This window comes from Oncorhynchus masou, chromosome 23 (assembly GCF_036934945.1).
Source record: "Oncorhynchus masou masou isolate Uvic2021 chromosome 23, UVic_Omas_1.1, whole genome shotgun sequence".
Lineage (NCBI taxonomy): Eukaryota > Metazoa > Chordata > Actinopteri > Salmoniformes > Salmonidae > Oncorhynchus > Oncorhynchus masou.
In genome coordinates this window covers 42,482,654-42,505,275 of record NC_088234.1, presented here as the reverse complement: position 1 = coordinate 42,505,275, position 22,622 = coordinate 42,482,654, and the positions used below count along the sequence as shown (strand labels likewise).

Genomic DNA, 22,622 nt, shown 5'->3' with positions numbered 1-22,622 from the left:
GAGTTTTTATATGCTTTCACTGAGTTTGCTTACAGTAACTTTGTTTAAATTTTGCCACATTTGAAACTGAATCTACAGCAAATGTGAGCTTCATTATGTAAATCAACCTAGTGTCATACCAGCTCCACTAATACCCTGACACTCTGCCCTCTCAAAGCCACAGCTTTCAGACCTGTTCTTAACGTCAACACCCAGTGATAAACCATAGAAAATGTCAAAAGAAAGTCCTTGAACTGCTCTTGATGGCCAGAATATTGTACATGTTTAAAGGTTTTAAGGTAAACTGCCTCTTGGTCTTTCTTATCCAGAGCGGCCAGTTTCTCCTGGTCAAGGACAATGAATGAGAGAGTTTTAATCTGGGTTGTATTCATTAGGGCATGCAGTAGAAATCATTTAAAAACGGAAATCAAAAATGCACATTTATAGGCACAGTGCAGGCACATCAAGCTGGTCTCAGAGCACTTATTATTCCGTATGTAAATCCGAGATACTTCATTTAGTATGATATGTTACGTTTTGTATGGTATGTTTTAATTTGTGGATGTCCATCATCCATTTCGTATGATATGTCACGAATTACCATTCGTATTATATGTTACGAATTTTCAGATGTACAATATGCTACAAATTTGCAAAATGTATAATATGTCATTACTTCTAGCTAGGTGCCTAACGTTAGCTAGCTGGCATACTTTAGCTAGTTTAGGGTTATGTTTAGGAGTTAGGTTAAAAGGTTAAGGTTAGGGTTAGAGGAAGAGTTAGCTAAAAGGGTTTTAATGGTTAGGGTTAGGGGAAGGGTTAGCTAAAATGCTAAGTAGTTACAAAGTTTCAAAAAGTAGTAAGTAGTTGAATTTTCTAAAATGGTCCATAATGAAATTAAAACTCGTAACCTTTGGGTTGCTAGACGTTTGTGTTAAACGCCCAACCAACCACCCTACTTCAGTGTTTTGCCTTAGCCATCTGTCTTATGTAACCATACCAAACATAATACATCATACTAATTTGAGTGTCCTGGATTTACGTTTACTATGTTACATCTATGAGACCAGGTTGAATGAACATGACCCAGGCTGTAAGCAGAGAGACAGACCTGTTGCAGGGCTGCAGCCAGATAAACTGACTGTGCCATAAAGGCTGGTCTGGTCCAAGCCAGAAGAGCAGGCCCTGATTACAGCAGCTGCACTCAGATTGAATTCAGTAGGCAGCAAATAAGAATCAATCAGTGCTGAAGACCAGGCGGCCCAAGTGGACTTTAAGAGGACCCAGCCATGAAGAAGCTAGCTGTCTGTCTGTGTGTGTGTGTGTGTGTGTGTGTGTGTGTGTGTGTGTGTGTGTGTGTGTGTGTGTGTGTGTGTGTGTGTGTGTGTGTGTGTGTGTGTGTGTGTGTGTGTGTGTGCGCATACAGACAGTTTATAGTAGCAATCATGCACTTCAGGGTTTGTGGTATACAGTATGGCCAATATGCAATGGCTACGGGCTGGATACAGGCAGTCCGCACATACAGACAGTTTATAAACAATCATGCCATTCAGGGTTTGTGGTATACCCTATGTGCCAATATACAATGGCTAAGGGCTGGATACAGGCAGTCCGCACTTAGCCTTGGTATATTGTCATATAGAACAACCCTTAGCCATTGTATATTTAAGCAATAAGGGCCAGCCGATTATCAAGATGGGGTGCCAATATCACTTTCTGACCTTAGTTCTTTTGTTGTTCTTTGCATGATGTGAAGCAGAGTGCCTGGGTTGTCTATGTTAGTTTTTCTATGATTTGCTATTTTGGTCATATGGTTCTCAAAAGGCCTGTCAAGTGCCTTATTGAGAACCATATTTGAACATGTTTGCAAGATTTAATGAAATACCATCCATTATCAAGATGTTTTGGAGTGCAATTGTCGCCAGACCACTGGCTCCAGGTCATCTACAAGTCCATGCTAGGTGACCTTATCTCAGTTCACACGATGGCAACACCCACCCGTAGCACGCGCTCCAGCAGGTGTATCTCACTGATCATCCCTAAAGCCAACACCTCATTTGGCCGCCTTTCCTTCCAGTTCTCTGCTGCCTATGACTGGAATGAATCAAAAATCGCTGAAGTTGGAGACTTTTATTTCCCTCGCCAACTTTTTTTTCTACTGTGTTATTGACTTATTTATTGTTTACTCCATGTGTAACTCTGTGTTGTTGTCTGTTCACACTGCTATGCTTTATCTTGGCCAGGTCGCAGTTGTAAATGAGAACTTGTTCTCAACTAGCCTACCTGGTTAAATAAAGGTTAAAAAAAAATAAAAAAATAGTGTTTCGTGGGTGATTATTTTCTGTTTAGTGTGTGTTGCACCTGACAGAGCTGTTTCATTTGTTCTTTCGTTACTTTGTATTTAGTGTTCAGTTCAGTTTATTAAAAGGATTAACACTTACCACGCTGCACCTTGGTCCTCCTCTCTCTCTCCTAACGACGAGCATTACAGCAATGTTCAACACAGTGTCCAAAAACTTTGTCTCTGTTGAAGGTCTTCCAGCAGGACAACAACCCAAACACACATCAAAAAGATCTCAGGAATGGTTGAAGACTGTTCTAGAGTGGCCAGCAATGAATCCAGATCTGAATCCCATCAGAAACCTATGGTGATATCTGAAGACAGCAGTTGTTGGAAGGCACCCCTCAAACTTTGAAGAATTGGAGAGGTGTGCAGCTGAAGTGTGGGATAAATTTCCAGTGGCAGGTGCAGCAAGCTCCTGGGTGCCAACAAGCTGACGGCTACAAAAAGCTTATTTTTGGTGTTATCTTCGCCAAAGGCTGTCTAACCAAGTAGTAGCTCCTAGGTGCCAAAAATCGTGTCCATGCCATTCATTTGAATTTTCTTAATTAACATTGGAACTTAAGTCTCCCCACCCCCAATGTTTTACCAGTCTACACGTATTGTAACATGTGTGTCCCACTGTCAAATAAAAGTTTAAATCCACATTTTTACGAAGCTCACGCCTTAGTCTCTATACTACATAGTAGTTGTCCCTCGAGATTACGAGATCACAGATGGCTTCGCAACTTTAGAGATGTTTCGAGTTAATTCAGTGAGCTCAGGAAAAGTTGGATTTAACACAGGTTTCAGTAACAATTACTTTGACTAATTAATTTCTTACACACTTATAAGCATTTCATTAATGTGTTATAACAGGTCCTAACTGCATTATTAAAGTGAAATGAGACTGTTTTAATACGCTTAAATGTCTTACTCACGTCGGCCACGGAGAACGAGAACCCACAGTCCTTGGGAGCAGGCCGCATCGGTGGCACTGTGTTATCCTCAAAGTGGGCGAAGAAGGTGTTTATCTTGTCTGGGAGCAAGACGTCGGTGTCCGCAACATGGCTGGGTTTCCCTTTGTAATCCGTGATTTACTGTAGACCTTGCCACATACGTCACATGTCTGACCGTTGAATTGTGACTCCACTTTGTCTCTGTACTTACGTTTTGCCTATTTGATTGCCTTATGGAAGGAATACCTACACTATTTGACCATATTCCCAGTCACATTTCCGTGGTTAAATGCGGTGTTTCAGCTTTCAGTTTTGCGAGAATGCTGCCATCTATCCTCGGTTTATGATTTGGGTAGGTTTTAATAGTCGCTGTTGGAACAACATCCCCTATACACTTCTTGAGGAACTCAGTCACCGTGCCAGTGTAAGCACCAATTTTGTATTTTTATTTTTAAATTTAACCTTTATTTAACCAAGAAGGGCTCATTGAGATTTAAAATCTCTTTTTCAAGAGCGTCCTGGCCAAGATAGGCAGCACCAAGTCATGACAAATTACAGACAAACAACATGAAAAACTACAAGTAATCTAGTAAAAACCATAGAATTCAAAACAAAATTTTGATTCTGCGTGATCAAAACAATCTTGAAGCATGGATTCCAATTGGTCAGACAAGCGTTGAATAGACCTTAGCACAGGTTATTCCTGTTTGAGTTTCTGCCTATAGGAAGGGAAGAGCAAAATGGAGCCCTTTGCCGAAGGGAGGGCAGGGGAGGGCCTTGTTGGCATCTCGAAACGGCAAGTAGCAGTGATCTAGTGTTTTCCCTAAATGAGTACTACAGTCAATGTTTTATAGAACTTCGGTAGCTTTTTCCTCAAATTTGCTTATTTAAAATCCGCAGCTACAATAAATGCGGCCTCAGGATATGTAGTTTCCAGTTAAATAAAGTCCAGTGTAGTTCCTTGAGGGCCGTCATAGTATCGGCTTGAGGGAAATATACATGAATGTGACTATAACCAAAGATAATTGTCTTGAGAGGTAATACGGTCGGCATTTTATTGTGAGGTATTCTAGGTTGGGGGAACAAAATGACTGTATTTTTCTGTATGTTATCACAATCACACCGTGAGTAGCTAATCATGAAGCATACACCCTCGCCTATCTTATTCCCGGAGAGCTCTTTATTCCTGTCTGCTCTGAGAACCCAGCTGGCTGTATGGACGGGGAAAGTATTTCCCAAGAGAGCCATGATTCCATGAAACAGAGTATGTTACAGTCCTTGATGTCTTTCTGGAAGGAGATCCTCACCCTTAGCTCGTCTACTTTATTGTCCGACACTGAATATTAGTGAGTAATATACAGTACTCAGAAGTGGTGGATGGTGTGCCCACCTCCACCCCGAATACCTCTTCTCCGCCAGCGGCAACTTGGAGGAGCCTCTGGGATAAGTTCAATTTCCCTGTGGGGTATGAACAAAGGATCCAATTTGGGAAAGTTGAATTCCTGGTCGTAATGATGGTATTCAAAAGTTATTTCCGGCTGTATGTAATAATACAAAAAAATGTTATGGGCTAAAATTGTAAGAAATAATACTGCAAAAAAAAGAAAAATACTGCAAAGTTGCTTAGGAGCTAGAAGCAGAGGTGCCATGTCTGTTGGCACGTCAGACTCATTGCATGAAATAATCTTTGTCCAATTCGAGGTGAGTAATCGCTCTTCTAATATCCAGAGGATCTTTTCGGTCATAAGAGACGGTAGCAGCAACATTATGTACAAAATAAAAAACACAAAATAGCACAAATGGCAGCCATCCCCTCCAGCGCCAATACTGTATGTATGAGTCTGAAATGGGGAATTCATTGAAAGTTTTGAACGTGAATATTTGTGAAAAGTCCAACAGAAAAATGTCAATAGTAGAATTCTTTGGTGATGTCCTCAGCCGTTGTTTTTTTATGGTACATCTGGAAAATGTAGATAAAATGTTCCTATCTGTGTTGTGTCTGTATTAGTTTGATAAGTGAGGCATGTTTATACATACTTTATGAATGCTGTTTGAGATCCCGGAATGCCTTGTCAGCAGCTGGGGAGAGGTAAGTGGAGACAGGGGGAAGCCAGGTTGCAGTAGCCCCAGATAAAGCGGCAATAAAAGTTAGCTGACACCAGGAAACGTTGCAGCTGTACTCTGGATGTCGGCTGTGGCCAATATACCACCACTCTCACCATCCCAGGATCCATCTGTATACTCCCGGTAGCGATGATGTAACCCAGAAAGGGGATGGTGGAGCAATGAAATTCGCACCTCTGCTTTTACAAAAAGCTGGATCTCCAGGAGGCTTTGGAGAACCTGTCGGACGTGGATCACATGTTCTTGGGTGGAGTGGGAGAAGACAAGGATGTCATCAAGGTAGACAAAGATGAACTAGTTCAACGTGTCATGGAGAACATCATTAACCAGAGCCTGGAACACAGTAGGGGCGTTGGTAAGGCCAAATGGCATGACCAGATACTCATAGTGATCACTGGACGTGTTGAAGGCAGTCTTCCACTCGTTCCCTTCCCGAATCCGCACCAGGCGGTAGGTGTTCCATAGGTATAGCTTGGAAAACACGGTGGCCTCCTGGAGCGGCTCAAAGGCCAAGGAGATGAGAGGTAGCGGGTACTGGCTCTTCACCGTGATGTCGTTAAGACCCCGGTAGTCGTTGCACGGGCCCAGGGTTTTGTCCTTCTCCACTTCTCCTTCTCCTGCTTCGGTGGGGGAGGAAGAAGGATGGATGAACACTGCAGCTAGGGAGTCCTCAATGTAGGTCTCCATAGCCTTGGTGTCCAGACCCGACAGTCATCCCCTGGGTGGAGTGGTGTCTGGGAGAAGGTCAATCCCACAGTAATATGGTCGGTGCAGCGGCAGAGAAGTGGGCAGCGCCTTACTGAACACCTGCCGGAGGTTCTAGTACTCCTCGGGAATGGTGGAGAGGTCCAGGGCAACCTCCGAGCCCCCAGGAAGAGGTCCCAGGGCAGGCTGCACTGACTTCAGGCAATGGGCGTGACAGATTGTGCTCCAGCCCATGATAGCACTGGCAGACCAGTCAATGAGGGGATTGTACCATTGGAGCCAGGAGAATCCCAATACCACGGGAACCTGAGGAGACGTAATGATCAGGAACTAGATCGTCTCACTGTGGTTCCCTGACACATGTAGGTTGATGGGGGTTGTATTGTGGGTGACCCGGTCTATAGAGCGCCCGTCCAGTGCTCTAAAGTCCATGGAAATAGAGAGGGGCTGAGTGGGTATACCCAACTCGGAAGTGTCCATAAAGCTCTCATTGGTGCCAGAGTTGTACCCGGAGAGATTTTGACTGGTTCCCCCACAGCAACATAGCATAAAATGGGATGTAAGTAAGGGGAGAAGAAAAGTTCTCCGTATGGCCCATCCGGTTCTCTCGGCAACGGAGCCGTCAGGGACTTCCGGGATACCTCGGAGGCGAGGTGGAATCCTTGGACGGGTGAGTGAAATCGAATCTCCTCTCCTTCCTTAGTTCCCGATCGATCTGAATAGTCAAGGCGATGAGTGAGTTGAGAATTGTTGGTAGTTCCCGGGCTGCAAGCTCATCCTTTACTTTCTCCGATACTCCGTGTAGGAACATGTCGAACAGCGCTTCCGGGTTCCAAGCACTCTCAGCCGCCAAAGTGCTGAAATCCACCGCGTAGTCTGCAACACTGCGGGAGTCTTGACGCAGCTAGAGCAGCTTGCGAGCAGCCTTTCTCCCGGATAATAGAGAATCAAACACCTTCCGAACCTCCTCCACAAACTCCTCCAGACTGAGGCAGACGGCGGGCGGATTGTTGCTCCCACACCACCATGACCAAAGGCGATTGCCCTCCCGGACATCAGCGTTATGATGTACGCTATCCTCAAGCAGTCCGAGGGGAACGAAGAAAGCTGCAGCCCAGCGTAGCGCGCCGGAGGAGGTAAGTGGGGTTCTCGGGACACTAGGGTAGGCTGGGAGATTACGGGTGTGATGCTCTGCCCAGTGGAGAATCTAAGGAATTGCTCCAGCAAGGTATCGAATGCCTGGTTATGGTTTTCTGTCAAAGTATATAGGCCCTCCATAAGACCTTGAAGACTCCTTGTGTTTTCCAAGGGTGGCTCCTTGCAGGGAGACAGCATTGTGGAGCTGGTCTGAGTCTACTAAATCAGTCATAGCGAGTTCGTGCTATCAGGTTTCAGGTATGACCCAGATGCAGACAGTGTCAAAGAAACAACATATTATTTCTAGTACAAGGGCAGGCAAATGAGTGGTCAAAGGCAGGCAGAGGTCAGTAATCCATAAAGGGTGCAAAAGGTCCAGAATGACAGGCAGTCTCAGGGTCTGGGCAGGCAGAGGTCAGTAATCCATAGAGGGTGCAAAAGGTCCAGAACGACAGGCAGTCTCAGGGTCTGGGCAGGCAGAGGTCAGTAATCCATAGAGGGTGCAAAAGGTCCAGAACGACAGGCAGTCTCAGGGTCTGGGCAGGCAGAGGTCAGCAATCCATAGAGGGTGCAAAAGGTCCAGAACGACAGGCAGTCTCAGGGTCTGGGCAGGCAGGTGTCAATAATCCAGTGAGGTGGGGCAAAGTATAGAACGACAGGCAGGCTCAGGGTCAGGGCAGGCAGAACAGTCAAAACCGGGAAGGACTGGAAAACAGGAGCAAGAACAGACAGGAGCAGGGGAACAAACTCTGGTAGGTTTCACGTAACAAAAATAACTGGCAGCAGACAAACAGAGAACACAGGTTTCTTTTCTCACATTTCACAACCTGTGATGACTGGTAAGGCGTTCGGGATTATAGACATGCCTTCGGTGACTGGATTTTTCCCCCGGAAACAGGTAAACCAGAGGGCTTGTAAATATTTGGGTCTGGGGGAGACCAATGTGTCAGATCTCCCTCACGAAGACGCTACTGTCCCAGAACATGTTATTGGCGGTATGCCCATTATTATATAATGGAGGAGCAAATGGGGATTTGCATCGAAAGTAGATCAACAAAATCGACATACTTACAGTTTTTTTTTTTATCCAGGAGGCTTTTGCACCATGTTTGTTTAATAAATGTCAGTGCTGTATAAGGGGTCCGTCAAGTTTGTCCCAGCATTGCATTGACTACCGCACACGCTACAAAATCTATCCCGCCAATTTAAGCGCCACCTTCACCCAAAGCTAATACATCCAAATAACCGGCGATGAAAAACCCAGGCACAAGAACTACTGGTGCTCGTTAACGGTTGCATCCCATAGTCTCTTGACAGATCAAATCAAATCACATTTTATTTGTCACATGGGCTGAATACAACAGGTGAAATGCTTACAGTGAAATGCTTACTTGCAAGCCCTTAACCAACAATGCTTTCAGTTTTATGAAGTTTTATGAAGTGTTAAGTAAAGAATAGATAAGTAAATAAAAGTAACAAATAATTCAACAGCAGCAGTAAAATAAACAGTAAAGAGGCTATATACAAGGGGTACCGGTACAGAGTCAATGTGCGGTGGCACCATGTAGGTAGAGTTAGTGACAATGCGTATATACTGTAAGAAACAGAGAGTAGCAGCAGCATAAAAGAGGGGTCTGGGTATCGCTTTGATTAGCTGTTCAGGAGTCTTATGGCTTGGGGGTAGAAGCTGTTAAGAAGCCTTTTGGACCTAGACTTGGAGCTCCGCTACTCCGCCACACAGAGAACAGTCTATGGCTTGGGTGGCTGGAGCCTTTTACAATTTTTAGGACCTTCCTCTGATCTACGGTACCATTTATGTTTACGTTGTCTATCCACGAGAGGTTATAAAAAGGTGAACGCTCAAAATCTCAAACTCCCTCTCCTGATGCGTAAAGACACTCTACCCTCCTTTGTCTGTTCACCTGTCTGTATGTTTGTCTGTCACACCTCACAGGTGAATGTGTGACTCTCTGAGGGACAAAACATTAAACCCAGAGCATTTCCTCACGATCCTCTCCTCCCGTCACTCTCCTTTTTGAGAATGACCTCTTTCCAAGCAGTTTTATCCTCTCTGCAAACAGTGCCATTCAGCACCAGCTAGGGAGTGTTCAAAAAACACCGCTCCCCAAAGCCCAGTGCAATTGCCCCGGTATTGTCCACACATCCGCTGCTCTGAGAATGGAGGGAGGGGGAGGAAGACAGAGTTGTGAACACTCCACATGCTGCATCTGAAATATGACAGGCAGCCCTACACACAACTCACTGTAAACTAGAGTGTTTCCGGAGGATTTTTTTTTTTACTGAATGTTACAAACTGCAATAGAACTTAACTGAGAGGGAATAAGATTGGATTGTGGTGTTGAGAATTTCCTCTGAATTTCTGACAACAGAGGTGGCATTGGGGAATTTTGGTCCCAAAACACTTTATTTTTACAGTGTGAAATGGCTATTAAATGGGTAAATTGTAAATTCAAATACTAGCTCTGCATATTTGCAAGGCAAAATGTAGTGCTGAGTTTCAGACCCACCTCTAACCTTAAATGCAGTACACCAGGTTTTGAGCTCAGAAGCCATCCTGCTCCACACTTGGGAACAGTGATTGTTTCATAGTGTTAAAATATTCTGATAAAGCCTAGTTCATCTTAGTTTTATCACTGTCCTTCCAACTCAATGACACTTCAAAAGCACAGTTTGGCTCCAGTTCCTGTTGTTTTCAGAGGAGAGGTGGATAGTGAGACTCCTAGGAGGTGATAGAATATACATGTCTCCTCTCATATCACCACACTGCTATAGCTAAAGCCAGGATATCAGACTCCAAAACGTCCTGACCACCACATCATTAATCACACTGTTACATTTGGCTTTGAGTAATTACCCTCTGTGAGACACTTCTTCACACACACGCACACACACATACACACTGCATGACACACACACACGCACACACACACACACACACACACACACACACACACACACACAAAGAGACTCACGTACTGATAAATAGTAATAATCACACATACATTACTTATGCAGCATTCATTCATACTTACATACTAGCACATACAGTTGAAAAACACACTTGCATATGCATTTGTGTCGGCAAATACTCATACTTTTCTTTACACATACGCACTCTAGCTCTCGCACACATACTCCCACACGCAGGGAATTTCAAGGGTACACCGTGCAGTAGAGGGCTGTGTTTAGGAGGTGTTGGACAGGTCATGGAGCCCTCCTGCTTGGGGAGGGGGTCAGTAAGTCTGGGCCTGATGAAATCCTCCACCTGTCCTCATTCATCAAGCCCACAACACATATTAATTATCCCACACCTTCAGCCTAACAGCAGAGGACAGACGCTCACCCAACTCCCCGCTCTTCGCTCCCATAGAACACAAGCCCTCACTCACATACTAGGCTAATGTACTCTTTAAATACAGCTGCAGTACTACTATATTGATCTGAGGCCTTGGGAGTAAGTCTCTGTCCTAATATGGACACCGTACAGAATGACTGTAATATGTATAAAAATACGCCATTTAGAAGACACTTTTATTCAAAATGAACTACAGTCATGTGTGCATACATTTTTTGTATGGGTGGACCCATTGGGAATTGAACCCACAATCCTTGGCGGTGCAAGCGCCATGCTCTACGAATTGAACCACACAAGACTGTAGTACTCCAAAGCTGTGATGTTTGTATAGTAAGTCAAACTGCAAGTTATTGCTACTGCCTTATAACAAGCTGTCTTGAAAGGCATTTACTCTCATTCTCAAGGTTATTCCCCTGATCCCCTTCCTTAATTGGGAGTGGATCATTAGTGTGTTAAGACATATTTTTTAAAACCATATTACATATTACAGTGAGACAGAAAAAGTCGTGCATCCGTGTAGCGAGGGCTCTTTGAAGCACATGACAAGATAAAAGTCCTCTAAATGACTGTGCTTGGGCTTCAATGGTTGGGTGGCGACAAGTAACCCCCCTCGCTCAGACCCCCCCCCCCCCTAATCAGCCCATTCCCATATCTCCCATTTTGTCTTGCCACAAGTCAGATGCAGAGCACCGACTCACTGGGAAAAGATTGGTCAATTAGGACGGCCACAAAGATAAAAGTCCCATTATCTGAGCAGTAGTGGCCATACGTTGTTCCAATTAATGAGGGCTTTTCAACAGTGACGAGGGCCGGACAGAGAGGGACCACTCCTCCCTGCCTGGAGCGAACAGAAGAACAGAAAGAATGATCAATTATCTATGGAGTTGGAGGCAGCACGGTGACTTAGACAGTTAATTGATCTTCATTACCTTAATTATGGCTGCAATGTGGAGCGGAGAGCTGAAAAACACTGTTGAATGATTCCGTCAGAACCTATACCCTTTTAAGTGATCTGCCGACCTTGAAACTAGCAGTGAAACTGCAGTGTGTCAAAGTGAGCCTAAATAAGTGAGGTATGTGTGCGAGTGTGTGTGTGTGTGTGTGTGTGTGTGTGTGTGTGTGTGTGTGTGTGTGTGTGTGTGTGTGTGTGTGTGTGTGTGTGTGTGTGTGTGTGTGTGTGTGTGTGTGTGTGTGTACAGTATATATATATTTATATATATATATATATATGCATACATACGTGCGCATGCAGATAACAAAAAACATCTCAATTTATCAAAATGTTCACAACGCTTTCCTCGTTAAACTCGAAAACTCAACCATACACTCCATCCCACCAGATCCCAGATCTCCTTGTGAGTATAAATGTATGTGATCGGATCACTCATATCCTCCCAGCACACGGCTCACTGCACAGCCTGTGTGCTTCTCTCTGTCCTTGTGTTTGAATAAACAACATCTGAGATGGCAGCGTCTGTACAATATGTGTCATGAAGCTGCCACCCTGCTCTCTTTATGTCCTGACCCCTGTTCCCCAGGGAGGGGGTTATGGGAATATTGTGGTGACAGGTCAGTGACATTCCTGGCACCCCTGTCCCGCTCCACTCACTCCTCAAGATGCCCCCCATGCCCCCCCCCCCCCGGCCTTGTAAATGTACATTAGACGAGATACATTTCTTCAGGATACCATGTTTTTAGCAGGGCTTAGTGTAGGTATAACCTGTCAGCTGAGACTGTGACACATTGTCTTATGTAATATTTGTTCAGGGGGATTTTAGGCTAAGCTTTAGGATGATCCTTAAAGGTAAAGATATATTTTTAATATGTGTGTTTTATTGTTCAAACACTTAAAGAGACACTTCAAAATGTTTCAACTTCATATTCATCATCTCCAGCACCACCCCAACATCAGCATATGTGAAAATGGTTTCTACGTTTTGTAGCAAACAATATATAGAGAAAGATAAGTGTTTCCAATGACGTCAGTTGTGTGCATCATGTGATTTTAACCAATCATGAGTAGGCATTACCTACTAATTGCCTACTAATTGGTTGATGATGTTGGGGTGGTGCTGGAGATGATGAATATGAATATGAAGTTGAAACATTTTGAAGTTTCACTTTAAGTGGTTGAAAAATGAGGCACACTTAATCAAAATGTATCTACCACAACTTCACACCATAGTATGTAGCTTATAGTGCAGTAGTAACAGAGCAATAATAGTAACCCTCTGTGAGAAAAGGACTAATTACATCTTGAATCCAGACAAAAGGGATATTGTCCTTAAACTGAGTGTAATAAGGTCTTACTGTGTGGGCAAGTGAGGGGTTAATGTGATGAAGTCTAACGAGATGTAAACGGATATAACGGAGACGTAATTGAATACATTCTGAAATGTGTAAATGAACCTTGTGCTTCCCAGCGAAATTAACTTCACCTAGCAAGCTTCTACCAGATAAAATGAAACTGTTTAGAAGGATTTTATTCACTTATAATGGCAAAGCTGATTATTTTAGATTGCTTCTTGTTTTAGTGTGTATTTCAGAATGGGTGTGTGTGTATTGCTGATGTACGTGCATGCATCTGTCTGCGTGTGCATTTGTACGCACGCGTGTTTGTACATGTGTGTTTTTTTCTGTGTGCGTGGCTTCGTATGTACGTGCGCGCGTGTGTGTGTGTGTGTGGCGCATCATGGCCCCTCACAGCAAGCAAAAAAAATGTTTGTCCTCACGCCAATATCTAGTTTCTGCTCACTCAGAGGAGGCATCAAATAGTTTAAGATAATGTATCTGTGTATCCCCAGCCCACGCATTCTAACACCCAAGTCTAATCCCTCCAATAACCTTTGAGGACAAGGGCTTTGCTGTAATTCACCACCTAAATTCATAAACACGCACTGTGCGCGGAGGCTAAACTTTTGTGCAAATCCCACCTGAAACCTGCACTCTGCACAAAACCACAGATAGATGTTTTTACTGCAATACAATGCATCTCTCTCTCTCTCTCTCTCTAAAGAATTTCTACCAGGATCAAGTGAGGGGAAATTTGAATGACTTCATGGAGTTGCTGCGCTCGTTCAGTTTACTCTCAGAATAAGCTCAAGCTTGGTTTCCACATGTTTTCAAGACGTTTGCAAAAGCACACAGAAATACAGGCACAGCTACTGTACTTGCACAACATTAGGTGACTTTAAAGATAGTAAAGATATATTGAGCATCACCACGGCTGGGACAGAACTGGTCTATAACAAATGGCTGCACCTTGTATTCTTGTTGCACTCTATCTGAGGGAACACACAGTACCTTGGTCTTGTCATACAGGGCGTGGTTGTCAAGACACATCCCCCTCTCCTTCCTGGCAAACCTCCTCAGATCTCTCTCAAACTGCTGTGGAAGAACATAATCATAATTCATATTTCTTCTTTTCCTTTTCATTTCATTTATCTCCCTTTTCCGCCACCCTCGGGTTACTTTATTCCTCAACAGCAAGACGTCTGCCATATTAGATCAGTTCCTGGGATTTAGCTATGTATTCATTCATAGCTGCGGGATGATGTTTGGGTTGTGGTGGTGCTGCAATTTTTATAGCCGCTACAGACGGCTATATCAGTCCGCTCATGCAGGACTAGAAAAGGAACAGTACACAAATTCTCTGAATTTTTTAATGCATTTTTATTATTACTTTTTTAAATGTAGATTTGTTTTTAATTCAGATTTTTCAGGGGGTAATGCGGCACCCTCAGCACCCCTACTTCCCATTGCTCTGTATGTATTTCTCATCACCAATGTTGTTTTTTTTGGTTATTGACTACTCTGTCGAGCGCTATGTGAATTGGATCATTTTTTTCTCCCCAAATTGAATTTTTCCTTATTCAAACGTGTCCTGAGAGCAGCTCTGCCTCGAGAGCAGAAACAAATGTGAATCGTTGCCCTCAGAACAAGATTGAATAAGGAAATCTCCACCAAGCTTGTTTTTCTTATGGTTTTAGTCAATGGAGGAATGAATGTGGATGTCTTGGCGTCCACATTAATTTTTTACATGAATTTGATCCATGCCTACCCTGGAGCCGGTCCAGCCCAGGAGGGCAAAGGCATAGCGGTCAACAGGTGGGGCCACCAGGTCCACCCGTACGGCCCTCCAGCCCCTGCTCTCCCCTGGGTCCTTCTGCAGCAGCCCTCCGTCCCCCTCCATCTGTCCCTCCTCCAGTCTCAGGATCAGGAAACACTTCTCGAAGTGGTCCATGGCCTCGAACCTGCGACTAGGCAGCTTGCTCATGTCAACGGTGGAGCCCTGGTGCTCACAGTATAGCAGAATGCCCTTGTGAGGAGATAATATTAATAATTGTGGACATAGAGGCACTGTTATATAATAAAATAAAAATATTGACATTATAAATGTAATATAGGTATTGAAATTGTACATTTTATGCTGCTACTGTACTTCAGTGCCTGGTGTATTTTATTATGAATATTGAGTTGTGAATTTGCACATTTCTATATAGCCTCGCAGTAGAAGCATATCATTATGCAAATATCAAAGTAAAAATTGCCTGAAAATCAAGCAAGTTTAATCACAGGGCTGTTAGGTAAGCCAAGTAACATGAAACATCTGGAACCATTGGAAACAGATGTCTAGACCTGCCACCAGTTTATGGTCTGCCACTGAGTTAAATAAGCCAACTGTGAGATCCCAACTAAATAACAACCTTCAAAATCCCGTTCAATAGGCCAGTCTGACTCACTGGCACACGGTTCCACTTCATGGAAAATAAAATCACTCCCAAGTAAGACATCCCTTTTAAGCGGAAGGAAAGAAAGTAAGAGAGAGGGAGAGGAGAGAGAGAGAGAGAGAGAGAAAGAGAGAACGAATTGGGTGAGAGATACTAGAGAAAGAGAGAGTGGGAGATATAGAAAGAAAGAGGAAGATGGTTGGGGGATGACAACAGAGAAGAAAGAGATATATAAGGAGAGATACGGTTGGATAAGAGAAAAGGGAGAGCGGGAGCTGAGTAGATCAGATGAGATGGGGGACAGATAGTGGAGAGTAAGGCAGTAGCAGGAAGAGGATTGATTTCCTCTGGGCTTTGGCCTGGGTGGTTATGTAGCTTCCCCAGTCCAGGAGCGCTAAGGAGATTAACATTACAAATTGTCAATTTAATTCCAGCACCCACAGTAATTGTGGGGATGCTGTGTTCCTCTTGCTGCCCATAAATCTGCCAGGCTCTTCTTAAACTGGCAATCAGCAGTAGAAATAATAGCAAAGCGGCCTCGCCACCCCTTGTTTGGTCAAAAGCTGAGGGATGAGGCTGGATAAATTGAACCACTCTCAAATTCATAGACAGAGCTATGAATTCAAGCATTGACCATCCATGCAATCAAAATGACAGTTGTACCCATGTTTTGAGGCATGTATCCTTGCTTTAGTGTTTTTCTTTGATCACAAACATTAGAGTAATACAAGCTTATATTTTGGGTTCAGATGGGGAAGGACAGTTGAACTAAGCTCATGAGGCATTTATAAGCTATAATCTTTAAGGTTCAATGGGTACATGTTATTGGATGTAGCAACTCCCGATTGCCCCTTTGAAGAGCAACAATGGCAGGGGAAAGTGCAGCTATGGCCACTCCTCCTGTCCAACCAAGACACTGAGGTCAATCAAGAGACAAACACTACTGAACCGGTACTTTCCGAACTTGTTCGACTGCGTCGCCCTACTTCCTCAAAAGGAAGCAGCGTTTCCCAGAGGGCATTGGGAGAGGAGATGACGACTGAGTCATTAACTGATGACATTGGAGAGACATTAACATTTTGGTAATTTAGCAGAGGCTCTTATCCAGACAGACTTACACTGGTGAGTGCATACATGTTTGTACTGGTCCACTGTGGGAATTGAACCCACAACCCTGGCATTGAAAGCTCCATGCTCTACCAACTGAGCCACACGGGATCCCCAGGGACTGTGCTCAGAGAAGTTGTCCTCGCCCCCTGCCCCTCGTCCCTGACGCCTCTGCTCCCCTTATTAGCTTCAGGCGCCAATCAGCTTGTGGTCAGAACCAAGAACCAGCCATTCACTTCCCACTAGGATAGGAACAGATTAGAAATCCTCCAACTCTTTCACATACTGAATACATGATCGTTCACACTACCAACGTCCTCACTACCTACATTCCACATATATTATGAAGCAAAAGCAGCTGTAATATGACTTAAATACGAGTTAAAAACAATCTTACATCAAAATGTATAGCCTAGGCAATTTCCTGTCACAAGTCGGTTGATGAAGAGAAACATACATCTTTTAAAACGTTTTAATATAGGCCACTTATTCATACACCGCTAGATATTTCTGTCCCTTTCTGGCTGTACATTTCCTTCCTTTTGAGCTTTGAATCACTAAGGATGCCTTGAGCCAAAGGATTAATGAGTAGGCAACGGTTTTACAGACCATTAAGTGTCTGAACACGGGGGCCCTTCATTTAATGAAGCCTCCGGCCACACATGCACAAATCCACCTTTAAAAAAGGGGAAGTGTTAAAAGTTTCCGTCTCTCGGCAGCGCTGAGGGCTGTTTAGCGCAACGCAGCGCTGTAATCATCTCCTACACAGCAGGTAATGTCAGCAAGCATCCCAAAGTAAGCTTATTTCGCCATAACTGTTTACAGAGGGAATTACAGAGGCGGACGTGTTGCAGGGAGTTCATCTTTGAAGGAAGTTAAGCTGAGCCTTTCGGAGAGAGAAAAAACAACAACACAAACGCAATTGATGTAATTCTGTGGCTTGTCAAATGTGATCTAAAAGGTCAGCGTTTTTTCTTATTTGATTATTTATTTGGTTTCGTACTTTTCAAGTGTGTGACAAACAGCTGACAAGCAGGCTGCCACCCTGGCCACATGCCCCAGAGGACAAAGCGAGAGGCGGTCACGGCGGCGACAGGACACGGGCTGCTGTGATCTAATGTCATATCCGCTCTGACTCAGAGCGAGAGACTTCAAACCCTCCCTTCAAGCCCCAGATTAGCGTGTGTTAGCAGGCTGTGTTTGAACCATGTTTTCCTTTGATTCAGAGCTTTACCGGAACGGTCTGGTCTGATTGCTGAAATTAAAGTGAATCATTTTTTTAAAGTCAGTACGTTTGTGTGGGGGAGGGGTGTGTGTGTGTGTGTGTGTGTGTGTGTGTGTGTGTGTGTGTGTGTGTGTGTGTGTGTGTGTGTGTGTGTGTGTGTGTGTGTGTGTGTGTGTGTGTGTGTAAGCGTGTGTGTGTAAGCGTGTGTGTGCTTGCGTGTGTGTTCATTCAATGTCAGTACAAGTGAAAAAACAAAAATCAGCTGCAGTTCTCTTTTAGGCAACACGACATCCATAGCAAATGGTGACATAAGGTTAGGTTCAAGGTTTGGGATAGGGTTAAAACAGATATACAAAAGTTACAATATGTTTAACTTTTGTACTGGGATTAAACCCTCAATGCTTGGAGCCATAGCTTGCGGTTTAAGCCCACCCTCAACCTCATCCCCATTGCGCTAGCTTGTTGCAAGCCTACTAGAAGTTAACAGGCACTCGTGTTGCCCCTAGTGGACATTTGGAAATTGTCATGGAAATAAAATGCCACGCCAAGCCATAACTTCACCATTCTAAATATAGCGGGACAGCGGATAAACGATTGCAGACTGGGCTGCATCGATTGTGATTTTATTAAACCCCAAAAATGTCCCTAGTAACCCCAGTATCATGGTGATCGGTCATAGTCTCTCACTGAATGGGTTATTCAACCAGAAGGCAAATCTACCGTACATACAGGTCCTAACCTCACAGTTTTCACCTCAAATCCCATAACATAACTAATTCATGCAGCCCCTGGTCCAATATATCCATAATCATATAATATCATTACATCAGTACTCAATTTAGCCAGTTAGCAACGAGCAAGCAGCAGGCAGGTGGCCTTCCCATACGATTCTGGTGTGCCGACAGCAGACTTGCTCACCGGCCTTACTGGTGGGGCGCCTGCTTTTAGATGCAAATCAACTCACCAGAGATGCAGATCTCGTCATAAGCGGCAAACTTTGCTCACCCGCTGGTGGTAGGACATGATAGCCTTCTGTGTTAGGAAGGCGAAAAATAGCAAGCGTGTACTAACATGGCAATTAATCTACAACCACCACCCGGACAGGTAGAGTGGATGATTAGTGTATGGTGGATGAGGCATCGCTCTCTCACGTTCTCTGTTGCTATTACCAGGGCAAAGAGCTGTATCTCATCCATCTACTATAGAAAAGTCTGGCTGAGCTTGTACGTGCCCCCAAGTTATACTTTCATAACCAACAGAAAAAATGATGAAGCCCCTTTTAACAAGGACATTTCAAGATAGATGTATTTTTTTACCTCCCCCAGGCTAAAGTTGAAAAAAATGGCCATGATATTCGGCCTCGGCAATGACATGTGGCCCCCGGAGGACCAGATCACAGATGACAAGGTTACACGACTTAGAGTCAACCTCTGCTACCTCCACTTAATCACGGTCTCTGGTGTTCCCTTCCCCGTGGACTCGTCACATTCGTCCGTGCAAGGGACCCATTATGGGGAAGTTCCTTCCCACCCTCCCCTTTCTTCTCCTCTCCCAAGGGTGGGAAGAACCAGCAGTAACCATCAGCAAGTTTTGTAGACCTGTGTGTGTGTGTGTGTGTGTGTGTGTGTGTGTGTGTGTGTGTGTGTGTGTGTGTGTGTGTGTGTGTGTGTGTGTGTGTGTGTGTGTGCGTGTGTGCGTGTGTGCGTGTGTGCGTGTGTGCGTGCGTGCGTGCGTGCATAAGAGGGCACACGTTCGCATAGGAGGTAATTATCAGCAGGATGGCCTTCTGAAGCAAATGAAGGCTGGGGCGGATGGAAGGGGTGGAAGGAGGGAGGGAGATGTATTTTTAAACACAGGCAGCGATGACAAAGAGAGGCCTGCAGCAAGACCCGCAGCCCTGCTCTTCATCAAACACTCCTCTCTTTTTAGCCTCTCCAACGCGACATCCATTGAGGAGGGATGACTGTCTCAGCCCACCCCACCCCCCCCCTCCCTTGCTGTTTCACTTCTCTCTCTCTCTCTCTCTCTCTCTCTCTCTCAAACTGTATAAACTAAGGCCAAATTGTAATAATTTTCCTTTACCAAGGCCCTCGATATTGGTGTGAATTTTATTTTATTGCCTCCTTACGTGTCAACTCATATGCACTTGGCTTTGTAATCATCCTCTCCTCCAATCATTTTCTCCCTCTCCACACTGTACAGGTCACGAACCCAATTCTCCTCAGCCCTCTCGTCTTCTCCTCTGCTCTTATTACCCTCAACTCCACAAACAGGGGATAGACTTTCGTAATCTTTGTCTATTGTACTTTGTGATCATTATTTTCATCCTTTATCTGAAAATTCAGTGTCTGAAAAGAATGATTTCACTTATGTTTAAGAGGGTTAGGCACATCATTCTCTGTCGTTGCGGTAGTTTGTGTGCACGAGGACGGTGGGGGGAAGGAATCACAATTTCCATACCTTGTGGGAGACAAAACATTTGTTCTTTGTCAGCACTGAGTAAGCTGCTATCAAGGGTTTTAAGCTCTTTTCAACTATTAGTTTGATGTCTTGACATTTCAAGGATGCAAGGAAGTAGAATTGACCTTTATAATAAAACAGACTCTAAGGTAGAGTCAACCTTTACCGTAACTCCACACTCCAACCTTTACTGAAGTGAAACTTGAAACTCCACTCGATGTCTTAAAACCATTGAGGATGCCATAATCCAAATACCACTGGTGCTGTGCTTTTTGTTTGTTACTATTGATCTTGGTAAAGAGTAACTAACCACTCTGTAGCCTTCTATCTCTGAGGTGACTGATATTTCTTTTTGTACTGTATATCGTGTATAATAGCTATAATTTTGTTATTACATTGAGATGTTGATGTACGCAGTAGTACACCAACTTACCTGGTCTCTAAGTCTGTCGATCACACGAAGCAGTAGCCCCTCTTCTTTTCCCATCTCAGGCATGGTCAACAGGAAGTCCACATCGTGCCCGTACTCCTTCCCCCTGTGGGACAGAAAGTGACTTAAAGACGTCATCCATCAATTTTTTTCTATTTTACTGTTGAAAAGCGATATCCAAAGTATAAATACAGTCAAGTACACAAACTAAAAGGTAAATAAATTTGTTCTGAGCAAATATTGTTATTAGGCACAACTGCAAGGGCATTCAAAGAGTTTTTCTGATTGGGAATGCGTGATGTCATCAGCCTCCCCTGTCCGTGATGTCATCAGCCCCGCCCCCCCTTCCTTGAGGAAAAACAAAGGAGCAATAGAGAACAAAAAGAGGAAGGTTTTGTCTCCCAGTGTCTATTGGAAAGCAGAATGAACCAGGTTCCTATAGGACTTTGCATGTGCTTAAATGTATTCCATTTATTTTAATCGTAAAGACACTCTCTTGTCCTTGACAATGACAAGCATACTCCTAACATGATGCAGCCACCACCATGCTTGAAAATATAAAGAATGTCAGTGATGTATTGTATTGGATTTGCTCCAAATATAATGCTTTGTATTCAGGACATAAAGCAAATTTCTTCACCACATTTCTTTGCAGTTTTACTTTAGTGCCTTATTGCAAACAGGATGCATGTTTTGGAATATTTCATTTTTCGGTAGTCTTCCTTCTTTTCACTGTAATTTATTTTAGTATTGTGGAGTAACTACAATGTTGTTGGTCCATCCTCAGCAATCTCCTATCACAGTCATTAAACTGTGTAACTGTTTACATTTGTCTCAGGCAACTGAGTTAAGAAGGACACCTGTATCTTTGTACTGCTGACTGGGTGTGAAAGGGATAGTCAATGTCTGCTTTTTTTGCCCATCTACCAACAGGTACCCTTCTTTGTGAGGCACTGGAAAGCCTTCCTGGTCTTGGTTGGATATGGGTGGTTGAATATGTGTCTGAAATTCAATGCTCGACTGAGGGACCTTACAGATAATTGTATGTGTGGGGTACAGACATGAAGTAGTCATTCCAAAATAAAATCAAAATATATTTGTCACGTGTGAAATGCTTACTTACAAGCCCTTAACCAACAATGCAGTTTTAAGAAACATTCCTAAAAAAAGGAAGAAATAAAAGTAACAAATTATTAAAGAGCAGAAGTAAACAGTAATACAGGGGGTACCGGTACAGAGTCAATGTATGTGGGTACCGGTTAGTCAAGGTAATTGAGGTAATAAACTTCAGGACCCTGTCTTTCAAAGATAATTCATAGAAATCCAAATTACTTCACAGATCTTCATTGAAAAGGGTTTAAACTCTGTTTCCCATGCTTGTTCAATGAACCATAAACAATTAATGAACATGCACCTGTGGAACGGTCGTTAAGACACTAACAGCTTACAGACGGCAGGCAATTAAGGTCACAGTTGTGAAAACTTAGGACACTAAAGAGGCCTTTCTACTGACTGAAAAACACCAAAAGAAAGATGCCCAGGGTCCCTGCTCATCTGCGTGAACGTGCCTTCGGCATGCTGCAAGGAGGCATGAGGACTGCAGATGTGGCCAGGGCAATACATTGCAATGTCTGTACTGTGAAACGTCTAAGACAGCTCTACAGGGAGACTGGATGGACAGCTGATCATCCTTGCAGTGGCAGATCACGTGTAACAACAACTGCACAGGGTCGGTACAACTGAACATCACACCTGCGGGACAGGTACAGGATGGCAACAAGAATTACACTCGGAACGGACAATCCCTCCATCAGTGCTCAGACTGCACGCAATAGCCTGAGAGAGGCTGGACTGAGGGCCTGTAGGCCTGTTGTAAGGCTGGTCCTCACCTGCAAGACAGGAATGTCAGTGTTCTGCCATGGCCAGCGACGAGCCTGGATCTCAATCCCATTGAGCACATCTGGGACCTGTTGGATCGGAGGGTGAGGGCTAAGGCCATTCCCCCCAGAAATGTCCAGGAAATTGCAGGTGCCTTGGTGGAAGAGTGAGGTAACATCTCACAGCAAGAAC

The 22,622-nt window shown here is 44.1% G+C and overlaps 1 protein-coding gene across 1 annotated transcript in view; it reads right to left on the bottom strand.

Annotated features, from left to right (window-relative positions):
* Positions 1–22,622, bottom strand: part of dntt (deoxynucleotidyltransferase, terminal) — a 166,359-nt gene that overhangs the window by 14,409 nt on the left and 129,328 nt on the right. Inside the window, exons 8-10 of the mRNA XM_064932166.1 lie at positions 20,556–20,658; positions 14,661–14,918; positions 13,904–13,987 (exon numbers count right to left, since the gene is read on the bottom strand). Coding sequence (XP_064788238.1) covers positions 13,904–13,987; positions 14,661–14,918; positions 20,556–20,658 — 445 coding nt within the window. The remainder of the gene's footprint in view (positions 1–13,903; positions 13,988–14,660; positions 14,919–20,555; positions 20,659–22,622) is intronic.